At 33.0% G+C, this 14,500-nt stretch overlaps 2 protein-coding genes across 5 annotated transcripts; one reads left to right on the plus strand and one right to left on the minus strand.

Annotated features, from left to right (window-relative positions):
* Window positions 1-1,073: 1,073 nt before the first annotated feature.
* Window positions 1,074-11,015, plus strand: LOC132275225 (probable 1-deoxy-D-xylulose-5-phosphate synthase, chloroplastic). 4 transcript variants are annotated; one of them, XM_059776660.1, is made up of 11 exons: window positions 1,074-1,583; window positions 2,252-2,380; window positions 2,610-2,774; window positions 2,873-3,023; window positions 3,906-4,177; window positions 4,264-4,537; window positions 5,138-5,445; window positions 5,580-5,861; window positions 5,966-6,250; window positions 6,542-6,703; window positions 10,874-11,015. In XM_059776660.1, exons 1-10 carry the CDS (start codon window positions 1,437-1,439, stop codon window positions 6,689-6,691), a joined length of 2,163 nt encoding a protein of 720 aa, XP_059632643.1. In that variant the 5' UTR covers window positions 1,074-1,436; the 3' UTR covers window positions 6,692-6,703; window positions 10,874-11,015. The 4 variants fall into 4 exon arrangements, with proteins under 4 accessions (XP_059632643.1, XP_059632642.1, XP_059632641.1 ...); XM_059776659.1 differs by lacking the exon at window positions 10,874-11,015 and adding an exon at window positions 8,490-8,714; XM_059776658.1 differs by lacking the exon at window positions 10,874-11,015 and having other exon boundaries at window positions 6,542-6,970.
* LOC132275226 (heavy metal-associated isoprenylated plant protein 19-like) lies at window positions 8,800-9,471 on the minus strand (the record flags this gene model as incomplete). The annotated part of the gene is made up of 2 exons (XM_059776662.1): window positions 8,800-9,190; window positions 9,363-9,471. Coding segments are annotated over 2 exons (375 nt in total), but the record flags the coding sequence as incomplete, so codon positions are not given.
* Window positions 11,016-14,500: the final 3,485 nt, after the last annotated feature.

Here is a 14,500-nt window from a genome sequence, read left to right on the forward strand (position 1 = left end):
CCTTCTTTATAATTAACTTTTTTCCCTATCATAAATAATTTTTTACAATTAACTTTTTTTCCCTATCATAGGATAATTGACGGGTTTAGAGTTGGGAGCCAACCTTTAACATTGCCCTTTTCGTTTAGCAAATTAACTCACATTTTAGCCGAGAACCCCTCATCATCACTTAAATGACAAAAGGGGAGCTCCTTTTCCATTATCATCTCTGTTTAGCAAAACAACTCACATTTTTATCCAAAATTATTTAGCATAGAACCCTTCTTCCTCACGGGTCTTGTTTAAATTTCCCCCACACCCGTCCCCTCACTTTGTAAATCCATCCTTGTATTCTAGTAGTGTCGCTCAACTAGTTGTTACCATGACACTACAATCAATAGGACTTAACTTTTAGTTAATCCAATTCTTAATCCAGAGTAGGTAGGTTTTGGTATTTTTAAACCAAACCGTCCCTAGTATACTACCGTCCTATACCGGTGTATATTATCCAATCATCCAGCAGTTGATAAAACATATACTTAAGGTAAATATCAACTAAATCCATACTTCCAACAATTGCTACTAATAGTGTTAATGAAAGCATCAAAACAGAATTACAATATATTCATAAACATACTCAATTTGTAGTGTTTCATAACATCCGGTGCAAAGCTAAGTTTAAATCTTTGTAGCATTCAACATCCAGCAGTTGGTATTACAATCAATTAAGGTAAACATCAACCAAGTTCATGGACAAATTCACCGATGAGTCTATCATCAATTCATTCCACATTTGAGTTTGGATAGTATGCGTCTAGGACTCAAAAATATTTTGGTAAGACGTAGGGTGCTAAATTGAGCACGATGTGAACACAGCCACGGTAGCAAAAAGGGTCAATCTTTCAAAAAAAAAAAAAAAAAAAAAAAAAAGGGTCAATCAAAGCACTAGGAAATTGGAATGGAAAGGGACACACATTATCTATCAATTTAGCATACATATTGCTATCCGTTTGTGATTTCTCATGACGTGGCCCAATCAGAAAACGCCTACCCAGAAAATCCAATAACGCTGGTTCTGTACAGACCGACCATAAATGCACCAGCAAAAGCACAAGTCCTCTCAAGAGTCCACCAAATTGGTCACTCAATAATGCCCATTATCTCCACACTCATCGCCTTGCATCTCTCTCTCTCTTTTCTCTCTCTCTCTCTATATATATTTGTATATGTATGTGTGAATGTTATTACAAGTCTAAGGCCACCAAAAACAGTCTTTTACTGGCAATTGAAGTGGGAAAACAGGCCTCTCCTTCTCTCTAGAAGTCCTTTTTTTATTTTTCTATCTCTAAAGCAAGGATTTTAAAGTTGATTGAAGGATTTGTGGGTTATTTTTCTTTGAATCTGTTATCAATCGAGCGGGTTGTGAAGTTCACTCTACAGTTGTAGACATATCTGTGATGGCGCTCTCTACATTTTCATTTCCTGGGCATTTTAACCGGGCAGTAACTTCAGATAATCAAAAGCACAGTTCAATCTCTCCTCATGTGTTCTGGGGAACAGATCTGCTTTGTCAATTCCATCAGAAGCACAATCAGGTTTGGATTGTACGTATCTTTAAAAACACGACACTCTTTTAAAGCTTACCCATTTTGCTGCTTGTAAGAACTGAATTTTTTTTGGGGTCAATTTATCCTTCATTTGTTGAGATTTTGAGTAATTTTTTCTTCTTTGTTCTTACAAGAAGCTCAATCAGAATCAAATGGGTTTTTGTCAATTTTCCCTTTTTTTTGTTTTTTTGTTTGGAGATTGAGTCATGTTATGTATATCTTGAGGAAGGAGGTTTTTTTCGTCAATTCATCCTTCCGTTGTTGAGTTTGTTTGTTTGTTTTTTTTGTTTTTTCAAGAAGCTCAATCAGGTTTTGAATATCAATATGTCAACTGGGTTTTGGTCAATTTTCCTTTTCTTTTTCTTTTTTTCGAGTTTTATTTTTTTTTTATTTGTTTGTTTTGTAGTTGTTCTTGCAAAAAGCTCAATCAGGTTTGGAATATCAATATGCCAACTGATTCTCGGTCAATTATTTATTTTTATTTTGGAGATTGAGTCGTGTTATATCGAGGAAGGATCCAAGTACATAAATGATGTATTTATGTGTGTGTTTGTGTATGTATGCTTATGTATTTATTCATGTGGTGCTGATTTTATTTTTAATTGTCAGTTCAAGATAAAAATAATTAAAATAGACTCTTGTTTTTGTACTGATTTGGTGCACAGGTCAAGAAAAGGCCTGGTGGGGTTTGGGCATCACTGTCAGAGAGAGGGCAGTATTACTCACAAAGACCAGCCACTCCTCTCTTGGACACTATCAACTATCCAATTCACATGAAAAATCTGTCTGTGAAGGTATATAACTATCCAAAGCAAATTTATACAAGTTTATTTTATTTACCCAAAAAAAAAGAGAATAATTTATACAAGTTATATACTTAAATAATGAATGATGAAAACTCTGTCTGTCAAGGTACATGACCATTGAAAGCATATTTATACATTTATATAGTTAAATAATGGATACCTATATAATATATATCTGCATATGGAACCTTTAATTTAGTGCCAACCTTTGATGCAGGAATTGCAACAACTTGCAGATGAGTTACGTTCTGATGTCATCTTCAATGTCTCGAAGACTGGGGGTCACCTTGGTTCGAGCCTTGGCGTTGTGGAGCTCACGGTGGCTCTTCATTACGTCTTCAATTGTCCTCAAGACAGGATACTTTGGGATGTTGGTCATCAGGTGACAGTCTTTTCTTTATATTCTCCTTACTAGCAAAAACAAGGAATACTATAAGCAGAGTTGTCCTTAATTTGATGATACCAATATATATTGGGCAGTCATACCCACACAAGATATTGACTGGGAGAAGAGATAAAATGCACACAATGAGACAGACAAATGGGCTGTCAGGATTCACTAAGCGCTCGGAGAGTGAGTATGATTGCTTTGGCACGGGTCATAGTTCAACCAGTATCTCAGCAGGCTTAGGTAATTTGCTGTTTTACCATAGATTAATATTGATTTGAAATTAGATTTATAATACTAAATAAGTTAGACTTATTTGTCATCTCCAATATTCTAAACTCTTAGCTATTAATTACTCAGCTTAAGATCTTTTTTAGTGCTGTAGAATAGCATATCTTCCAAATTCAAAATGCTTCCCACTACCATTCTTTTTTCTTTCTCCCTGAGAAAAGAAAAGCTTGATACTTTGTTGATAACAAATTTTTGACTTTTGTCCAAGGAATAGTGTTTATGTTTTATATTCCAGTACATAGTTGTTAAAGGTGTGCCTAGGCTCCAAAAAAGCCCTAGGCTGTCAACCCTCAGGCTCGTGCCTTTTATTTTTTTAATGATTTCTTCTTATCAATTTTCTTTTATTTTTATAAAATGACATGACTACTAAAGTAGAATGTTTTATATCATATCCCGATCATATTTAATGGATAATATTTTTCAATGTTATAAAATATTTGACAAAATCCATTATTTATGGTTCACTACTTCCATTAATTACATTTAGGGCTTGATTATGAATTTTTATGATAATATTATGATCACACACGTGCCGTATTTCGATTGGACTCACGCCATGCAGAGGTAAGGCTATGTACATCTAATCCTCCCCAAACACCCCAAACCTCATAATGGTAGGAGCCTCATGCACTGGGCTAGCCCTTCTTCTTTTTTTAATGCTTTGTTTATTTTATATTATGCCATGTCTGTCCTTCAATGGTATTTCACATTAACATCACTATTATGACGATTCTCCTTTTTTTTCTGAAATATATTTTTTTTCTTTATCCAAGTTAAGAGCCCATGTTGAATTCATCTTCTAAGTTTTCTCTGTGCTATGTGTTCAATGGACAGGGATGGCAGTAGGAAGGGATCTCAAAGGAAGAAAAAACCATGTAGTGTCTGTTATAGGTGATGGTGCCATGACAGCAGGTCAAGCTTATGAAGCAATGAACAATGCGGGGTACCTTGATTCCGACATGATTGTTATTCTTAATGACAACAAACAGGTCTCTTTACCCACTGCTACTTTAGATGGGCCCATACCACCTGTGGGAGCTCTGAGCAGTGCTCTAAGTAGATTGCAATCAAACAGACCTCTCAGGGAACTAAGAGAAGTTGCAAAGGTTAGTAGTCCTTCACTAGAGTAAGAACAGGGAAGCCACTTTGATCCTAAAACCATTTTAAATTGAGGCACTTGAGATTGTTTCAGGGAGTTACCAAACAAATTGGTGGGCCTATGCATGAATTGGCTGCCAAAGTTGATGAATATGCTCGTGGGATGATCAGTGGTTCTGGATCAACGCTGTTCGAGGAACTTGGACTCTACTATATTGGTCCCGTTGATGGTCACAACATAAATGATCTTATTGCCATTCTCAAGGAGGTTAAGAGCACCAAAACAACCGGTCCTGTCCTGATTCATGTAGTCACTGAGAAAGGCCGTGGATATCCATATGCAGAGAAAGCTGCAGACAAGTACCATGGTAAATATGGAATGTTAGAAAATGAATTACGATTAATATTTTTCCTTTCCTTTTTTCTTTTTCTTGTATAAAGTTCTATATTTCCCAAATCGTGTAATAAGATAATTTTAATGCATGTTATAAATGAAAAGAATTATTAAACAAATATCTAATCAATCATAAATAATAGTCAAACCATGTAATGCCTTCATTTACATGACAAATGAAGGTTCAATAATTTATTTCTTGTGATCTAACATTGAAAGTCATGGCACTAACTGGAAGTACATGTTTCCTTTTGAACATGAATGTACCCTTGGATGATGTTATGATATTTTTTCAGTACAGGTATGTCTAAAATTAATTTTGCTTAAACAATTTCAAGGACGATCAAAATGGAACTTATTTTATGTATTGTGAATTATATGCATCTTATCAAGTATGATATGTTTATTGCCAGACACATCCAATTTGGTGCACGTATTAGAAATACATATCGACATACCTCTAAAACCTACAAAATTTTGTGTTTTATATCATGAAATGTGAGATACTAACAACTATGATCTTTTGTGAGAAATAGAGTGAAGTAGTTAATTATGCTTTGATTTTGTTTTTCAGGAGTGGCCAAGTTTGATCCTGCAACTGGAAAGCAATTCAAAGCCAGTGCTAAAACTCAATCTTACACAACTTACTTTGCCGAGGCTTTGATTGCAGAAGCAGAAGCAGACAAAGATGTAGTTGCCATCCATGCTGCGATGGGTGGTGGAACAGGCTTAAATCTTTTCCTTCGCCGCTTTCCTACTCGATGTTTTGATGTTGGGATAGCAGAACAGCATGCTGTTACTTTTGCTGCAGGACTGGCCTGTGAAGGCTTAAAACCCTTCTGTGCAATATACTCATCATTCATGCAAAGGGCTTATGACCAGGCAAACCAACTGCATTTTCCACCTATTTTTAATTTAGCAGATATAGATAGAATATTTTAATACCATATTAGTATAAAATCATGTTAAACTGTAGCTGGATTCTCTTATGAACATGATGTTGGTTTATACTGCAGGTAGTACATGATGTGGATTTGCAGAAGCTTCCAGTGAGATTTGCAATGGACAGAGCTGGTCTTGTTGGAGCAGATGGTCCAACACATTGTGGATCTTTCGATGTCACTTTTATGGCATGCCTCCCAAACATGGTAGTGATGGCTCCTTCCGATGAGGCGGAGCTTTTTCACATGGTTGCAACTGCTGCTGCCATAGATGACAGGCCCAGTTGTTTCCGGTACCCGAGAGGAAATGGGGTGGGTGTACAGCTGCCACCAGGAAACAAAGGCATTCCTCTTGAGGTATGGTTCAACTGACCCTCCACTTTCCATTCCCCTGGTTAAAGAAAATCATAAAAAGTTTGAACAAAATTTGACTTAGTATATGGTTTGAAACATTGCAACAGGTTGGAAAAGGCCGGATATTAATTGAAGGGGAAAGAGTGGCACTCTTGGGCTACGGAGCAGCAGTTCAGAGCTGTCTGGCTGCAGCCTCCTTGGTGGAATCCCATGGTTTACAATTAACAGTTGCAGATGCGCGCTTCTGCAAACCATTGGATCATGCTCTTATTCGCAGCCTAGCAAAATCACATGAGGTTTTGGTTACAGTAGAAGAAGGATCAATTGGGGGATTTGGTTCTCATGTTGCTCAGTTCATGGCCCTTGATGGTCTTCTTGATGGAACAACAAAGGTATGAATTAAATTAAGCTTTTAATTTATGGCTTGTTATGGTTGGTACACCAAGTTTGAGATTGCTTCAATTTCTATGTTGACTTGAAATTGGTAAGACTTTAAAATGGAATGTTCTTGAGGTGTTAAAACTTGCTCTGAATGACGTGTACCTAAAATGCAAGGTGATCATATACTTGAGTGTGTTTGAGGAATCGATGATCTATTATTTATTTATTTTCTTGTGTTATTGCAACAAAGCTAACACTCTGCTTCAGAATACTTATTTTGTGTGCTTGAAAATCCTTTGCAGTGGAGACCAGTGGTTCTTCCTGATCAGTACATTGACCATGGATCACCGGCTGACCAAATTGCCCAAGCCGGTCTTACACCAGCTCATATTGCAGCAACTATATTCAATATACTTGGACAAACAAGAGAAGCTCTTGAGATCATGTCATAGAAAAGATGCCAGGTTTTCATCTCTCTCTACATTGTACAAATATGTTAACTGAAAGAATTTACTCTTTCCTTGTGTAAAAAAGTATTGTTGATATTAACCCAGTGTAGTTAAATAACTTAAATCCGAGGTATCAACCCGCAGCACCAATTTGCTGAAAGATACTGAGGATCTCTTGCTGCTTAAACATGTGAAAGAATTACATAGAATCTTTGTAACTGTTAGCTGGTCAAATCATTCTTAAGGTTAAATATATTGGCAATCAAATTCTGCTTTTCTTTAGTTTGACATTAATTGATGATTATACTAACACAGCTTTATATAACATAAACATTCAGTTGATTAAACAGAAAAGATGTCTGGAATTTTCAATTTTTTTGAGTTAAAACAAATTAAAATGAAGAAAGTGGAAACCTTCCAATTTAGTGGCAAGAATTGTCTGGTCTGAATGTGAATTTTACCGGCGTAATTAGGTGGTGCTTGACTACAGGATCGGCCCAAATCATATAAAGCATCAGATGCATTGGTGCAAAATCAATTGGACTTGTATCTATATGGATTGAAGGAATTGAAATGTAGATGAAGGAAAGAAAAATGGATGCAAGAAATCATTTAGACACAAAGTTCAAAGGGTACAATAGCAAAGATCTTTACATGATACATAATGCAATAAAATTCTTGTTGATGGATCCTTCTACAATGAGAAACTTGGATTAGGACTATAAATATATAGATTTGTGCCAAAGTTTCTACTTTTTTGTTGTCTTTTACATGGAAAATACTTGATGAGAAATGGTTTTCCTTCTACATGTGGGTTAGGTTATTTCCTACCTCTTATCTCCTTTTAAACACCCTATAAGGCCACAACTAGATATTGAAAGCCAATTTAAATCTTAAAAAACTTTCCACAACTACAGTTCATACCTAATTATCATACTGACTTTCTTTAATAATGACTTCTACATCAACAACAGTTCCACACACAGAGGAAAACTCTAATTTAGATTAGAGAAATATATATCCTGGCACGAAACGTACACGCCAAAACGTGCCCTTTTCACCACTTGAACCCTTGACTTTCAATTTTGGTCCATATCAATTTAAAGTCTATGAATGCAATCTTATTCTGATTGGGCAGAGTTGAGACTTGAGAGACCTCCAATTATAGAGAAAGACCATATGATGGAATTTTCTTGCAAAGAAACATAAATCATGTGGATTACTCACCCAAATTTACCTAAAAAAAACCATGGGGATTAAAAGGAGGCATATTTATGGTGTGTGGGTGGAGATTATGACAGAATCAAAAAGACACATTTAATATATCATATATGATATCATAAAAAAATGTATGTTCTCTAATTATATAAATTATGTGGCTTAAAAGGAGGCATACTGAATAGGGCCTCACATATTATATACATTTGAATTTTATTGATAGGTTTGAATGGTTAGAATTGAAGTTTATTGATAGAAAAGCTATCAAATCAAATAAAATTTGGTTATGCACCTAACAGCAATGGCCACCCATTGTATGCTATTTATTGATAAAAAGGCTATCAGTCTCTGCTTATTTGCCTACACATAATTGGATCATCTTTAGTTAGAAGATAGTGTCCAACCAACACTACTAAATCCTCATACATGATGCTTATTAGTTACTCTCTTTTTGAAGTGATAAACACCTCATCAAACAACCTCCAATATCAATATGTTCTGTTTTTGTATCTTTCACAAGCTGTATATATATAAACTAAGTTGCAGAATCTTTTTTAACGGGTGTCACTCTCACATTTTGTAGGCGCTCTGACTCAAATTCTCATTATTTATGACTTAATTTTGCTACTCTCACACTCCCGCTCTCGGATTCACTCTCGCCCCCGCTTTATGTAACTTAAGTATATAAACACCATTTTTTTCTTAGTTGTAGGAAATTGTAAATTAATATTAACCGAGGGTACTATTTCTCCGGCAATCCAGAGTACTTCGATACATTAAAATGGTTTCCTCTCTATGCAAGAACAAAATCCATGCATTTCTGAAAAGAAATTCAATTTCTATCTGCATATTAATGTGCCAAATCCTAAATGGTGACATTCATAACCAAGTAATTGTGTTTGTATAAATTTGATAATTCGATCAGTTGCATGAATGTATTCAATTAATCTGCTTTCTATTACAATCAATTAACGTAGGACATTCAAAAATTGAACTTTGGCCTAGAGAAATTTGTTGCCTACATAATGGAACATGCGTTTGCATTCTCGTCACTAAACATGGTATACAGTACTTCACTGTCCCCCCAACAATCGATTAGCAATGGATCTGTGGCCAATGATAAATCCTTCTCCTTGCCCTCACCTTTTGATTCATTTTTATCGCCCACAATTTCCACTCTCTTCCCCGTCTTCTTCTTCAGTTTCTTCACAAACTTCTGTGGATTTATCCGACCCGTCACTACCACCTTGTGTTTCTTCATTTCAGTCGTAAACTTCTCCACCCCTTCATTTCATGATCATGAAATTAAAATTAATAGTATATGACAAACAAAATGCATGAATCAATTTTCTATTTATTTTTTATTTTTATTTTTTTGATCCATGCATATAGTATATAGTAATATATATATATATATAGTCTATATATATATAATATAGAGAGAGAGAAGGGGAACCTTTTATTTTGGAGATGGCTTTGGCAACCGTTCTTTCACATGCATTACAATGCATTGAAACTCTAAATTCCACCACCACAGCCTGTAAATAGTGACATGAGATGTAATTTTAATTATATGACGTAGTGAAAATCTTGGAAAAAGGCAAAATGAGAATCATATATATGAACATATATATATATATATATATCTCACTTTTTCTTCTTTATTTTTCTTCTTATTTGTCTTCGCTTCTTTATTTTTCTTCTTGTCTGCCATTGAAACTTGTAAAAACCAACGGCAATCTATTGAGATGCATTAAAAGACGCTTCAGAAGATTGGAGGGGTATTTTGGTAATTTCGACAAAGTTGGTTAAATCGAACGATGAATAAAACCACTACAAAACTACTATTTGAAAAGAGGTTAAATTCCACAATTGCCCCCTCACTGTCAAGAGCCAATGATAGTACATTAGAAATTAGCCGTATTCAAATTTTCGGTCAAACATATAACCACTTTTGTTTACCCTCTCGATAATAATGACAAAAATACTCATCCAGTGTATATAAGTTGCACTACAAACACATGCCTATAATGAATAAATCCTAAATCATTTTTTTTACTGAATTGTGTTTGAACCAAAATTGGACATTTTTCGATCTAAAATATTTTTTTTAAATATATTTTTAAGTAAAATAATTTTTATTTTTAAAAATATAAGTAAAAGAATCTATACATGTAAAATAATTTACAAAAACATGTGTCCATGGAGATTGAGGTTTTCAGGACAATCGCCGCTGTCCATGGTGATTCTGGATTTGTCGGGAAATTTTAAGAGTCGGAAACAGGTGATTGTACGAACGAGACTTCCCGTGGTGCGAAAAAAGCCGATCTGCGTCGTTCAGCAATTGGATTCAGAGATAGGGCAAACCTCCTCCACAAGTTTGATTTCATCCGTAACCAAATCCACCTCATCACAAGTTCGATTTCATCCTCAACCCTACCGCCACAACAACTCCACCACATCCATACACAAATTTGCCCCTTAGGAATGGATTTCAGATCTATTCCTTGTATTCTGGGCTTGGCTCTCTGACCGGCTCTGACCGATAATTACATATATGCGTGTATGCATCCTTCTCTGTGTGAAATTGATTGCTTTGGTTTTTTTTTTTTTTCTTTGGAAGTGTTGATGGCTGTACAGAGAGAAAGTGGGTGAGGGGTGTCGGGATGAGTTATCATGTTCTCATTAGTGCCTAAGATTACATCTTCCACATCATATACTATCAAGTGTACAAGTGCCAAAACTATGTCCTTTAAATAAGGGAAAAATTGTCTTTTGCATTTTTTTGATCAATCTAATTGCCGGATTATCCTTAACTGCAATAAATTAATTGTTCAGGGAATTTTTACATTTTACCATTATATATATATATAGGGATTTTTTTTTTTTTTTGGGGTCGAATTATGGAATAAATTATTTATACCTTTTTTTTTATGTATCCTTCTCATTTATGTATCTTTCATGCAGTATGTGCTGGGGGATTTCAATATTAAAATTTAAGAAGAACAAGCCCAATGCACTGAAGCTCGAATTTGGTTGATTTGCAACCTTAAATATACCTAGTTGTAAATTTTTATATTATTTAATTAATCTATTTTTATGGTTCAAATATTGTTATTCTTATTATTATTATTATTATTTTTGGATTTTTTTGAAAATATAAAATTTTTAAAAGACTATACAATAGGTTAACTTAACTTTGCCATTCAGCTTTTAGATGTAGGACAAAGCTTTCCATTTGGCAACTATCTTATCTTTTAAAACTTTGCCAAACTAAATATATCAATATGCAAATGAAAACATGCTTTAATCTTCGGAATAAGAGGTAAATGTATTAATATCGAAGCTAAAAGCTAATACACCTACTCAGTTCTACTTCTACCCTCACTTTGAGCATATGTGTTGACTAGAATTGAAAACTCCATCCCTTATATAACCATCTATTTCATATTGATGATTTAGTTATGTTACAATTAATGACTAAGATTTACTATTTAGAATTTTCTATCTAACTATATAGATATTTATAATATTTACAAAACTCTATACGCATCTATAATATTCTTTAATATACAAATTCTTACAAATTCTCTAATATTTTATAATCCTTCATCTCTCCACGATATTTCACAATTTTCTACACCAATTCCTCTTCAACACTTGCGCATTGTCAACCTACCTACAAATTGCCTACACGTGACACTAATAAAGTTTTTTTTTTTTTTTATAGGTAAAGGTGACACTAATAAAGTTGATTTGACACTTTCTTTTGTTTTTAATTTGCTCAACATATGCTCTATTGGCTACCAGCCTTACCAGGCATGATGGAACATCGAATATCGTTATTACAATGATAAAATATCTAAGTCAATGGATCAGTTGTGGACTTGTGGTTTGGTCTGATCATCTAAGTCCAAGAGGTAAGTACCATTTCACTTATGCTATAGTCGTGGTATGGAATTTGAAAATTTTTAGTTAACGGTTTAAACTATATATATATTTTTTTTTAATTCTATTTCAATAGCCTTAACAAAAATACTCATATCTAATCTATATATCTACACAGATCTTGCCATTTTCTCTCCCTATTGCAATTAGCACAAAAACACCCTTAAAATTTTGATTCTTTGATTATAAATAATTAATTATTATTATACATAAATTAAAATTTGAAAATTATATATATTTAATATCACTATTAAATTTATAATAAATTTACTAGCTTTAAAATTAAATATATACATAATGCACACATTGATACATTATTTACTGCCTCTTAAAATCATATATATTTAATATCAAATTTGGCATTACTACCACTGCCTCTCCAAACAGGACTTGTTTGAAAATAATTTTCTTTTCTTTGTTGGGTTACAATAAATGAGTAAATCTACCAATCTTTCTTTACCCATAGATCTCCCGAGTCTAAATGAAGGTGGATTTAATCTCATATTTCCGATACCACAATTTCTTGTAAGTTGTTAAACATGGCATGAAGGTTGTTAGACTATAAATTTTGTCATAGCAAACGTTGATTATTTGACTTTCGAACAACTTTAGATATCATCAATTTTATTTATGTTTTTTGAGATATTAGTTGCAAAAATTCATTGTAAATTCACTTTGAGTTTTAACTAATGAAACCACATAAATTTGTAAATAATAATAATTTTTTTTATAGATTAGAGTTTCCTCAAGTTTCATTTAATTTTATAAAGTGACACTATTTCATTATAGACCTAAAATTCAATTTGTTTAATATCACTATTGAAATCCAAGTGCAAGAAAAGTTAATGAACCATGTAATTCATGGAGGAGGGTTTTTTCATTGTATCAAAAAAAAATTAATTTTTCCAAAATTCATGATTAATATGTTAATCAATTGCAAGGTAAATAATTAAATGGTGTAAGTCTTGTTTTGAAACTCTATAATTCAAAGACCCAACTAGCACAGTTGAACTCTAACACAATTTACTTTATAAATATTAGGTAGCATAAAATAGAGACGACTAAGTAAAGAGAGTTGAAATCCTAATGTGCCTAGTATTTAGGGTTGACAATTTAAGTCCACTAAATTAAATTATTTGGGCATTCAAATTTAAGCAAGTGGGTCAATAATAGATAAAAAGTAAGTATTCATTCAATTCAAGAATTAATGATAGATTAAAAGTGATATCCAACTTAGTCCGCTCAAACAAAACTCTCTTTTCTCCATACTCAATAATATTCTCTCTTTTTTAGGTTTTTCTTTCTTTCTTCTCTTCTGTTCCCCCTTTTTCTCTCTCCTTCGTTATTTTTATCTTCCCTCTCTTCTGTTTCTTCTCTCTTTTTATTTTTCATTTTTTTCGCTTTTTTCTCTCTCCTCAACATTCACCCTCTTCCCATTCTCTCTCTTCTCTCATTTCTTCCCTTTTTTCTCCCTTACATTATCTCTCTCCTCTTTGTATTTTTTTTCATAAATTGCATTGATATCCTCTAAGGTTTCGATGAATGTCACTCAAATGCGAGTCAACAATTTTTTTAACAATGACACCCTCTATGATTTCAAATGCCATATTTGCCCTAATTATATAATTCCATTAATTTATAAAATATCAGTCCTGTTAATTAACAAAACTACACTCGTCATTAAGCCTCTTTCTCTACCCTAATCTTTAACCTTTTGTTTTTTCTTTTTCTTTTTTGGTATAACTCTCTCCCTCACTCCTTCTTTGAAAATAAATGACCAAAAATTAATTAAAACTATTTTTTCTAAATATATATATATAATTAATATGATTGAATAAGTTATATAGTGACTTTTTCTAAAATAAAAAAATTGTAAGGCTTTAAATAATAAAAAAAAAACAATATAAGAAGAATTTTTTTTTTTTTTTTTTTTTTTTCACAATCAAAATAACTTGGACAATTTATGTCTACAAATATTTTGATCATCGAGTTGGGTGTGGGTTAACTCTATCCTATTTTTTCGGCTCTCTATGGAAAGAAATTATTAAATGATCTTGATCTATTTAATACTTGATAGACTAATTTAATAAAAACCCGATCATGAAACTTTATAATTTATAATTTCACCTCTCTCTTAGAGTTTTTTTTTTTTTTTTTTGGCTCTCTCCTATCTGTTTCTCTCTCTTATTAAATAAATCTCCCTCAAATTTTTTTTTTTTTCTCCATATTATCATATCGTTCCTTGAATCTATATTTTACTGGATAAAAAAATATGGGATCAAATCACCACCAACTAATTAATTTTTTCATATATTACCGGTCAAAGCTCCTTTACATATATAAGTGACTTTTTCGAAAGGAAAAATAAATAAATAAATTGCTCTGCATCAGCAACAGTATCTTCGTCAACCCATTGTTCTCTCTCACACACACAGTTCACAGTAGTACTACCTATATATATATGAGTGAGTATATATATATATATATATATATATATATCTTTTTTAGTATAGTCACATTTTTTTTTTTTTTTTCATTTGAATTGTATCATTTCTTTAATGCATAACTGTATCATGGTTGTCAAAATTACGATTCTAAATAGTAAATTTTGTGTCCTCCGACACAGCTTGTTTGGCATGGTTTGTA

This window comes from Cornus florida, unplaced genomic scaffold (assembly GCF_030987335.1).
Source record: "Cornus florida cultivar Cherokee Brave unplaced genomic scaffold, ASM3098733v1 CherokeeBrave_3.0.0_Hap2_Chr09, whole genome shotgun sequence".
Lineage (NCBI taxonomy): Eukaryota > Viridiplantae > Streptophyta > Magnoliopsida > Cornales > Cornaceae > Cornus > Cornus florida.

What these genes read in the sequence shown, in the direction of transcription:
- LOC132275225 (XM_059776660.1), top strand. Translation starts at nt 1,437, where the DNA reads ATGGCGCTCTCTACATTTTCATTTCCTGGGCATTTTAACCGGGCAGTA. An exon ending in CAGTATCTCAGCAGGCTTAG is followed by an intron (nt 3,024 to 3,905) that starts GTAATTTGCTGT and finishes TTCAATGGACAG; the next exon opens with GGATGGCAGTAGGAAGGGAT. An exon ending in AGCTGCAGACAAGTACCATG is followed by an intron (nt 4,538 to 5,137) that starts GTAAATATGGAA and finishes TTTGTTTTTCAG; the next exon opens with GAGTGGCCAAGTTTGATCCT.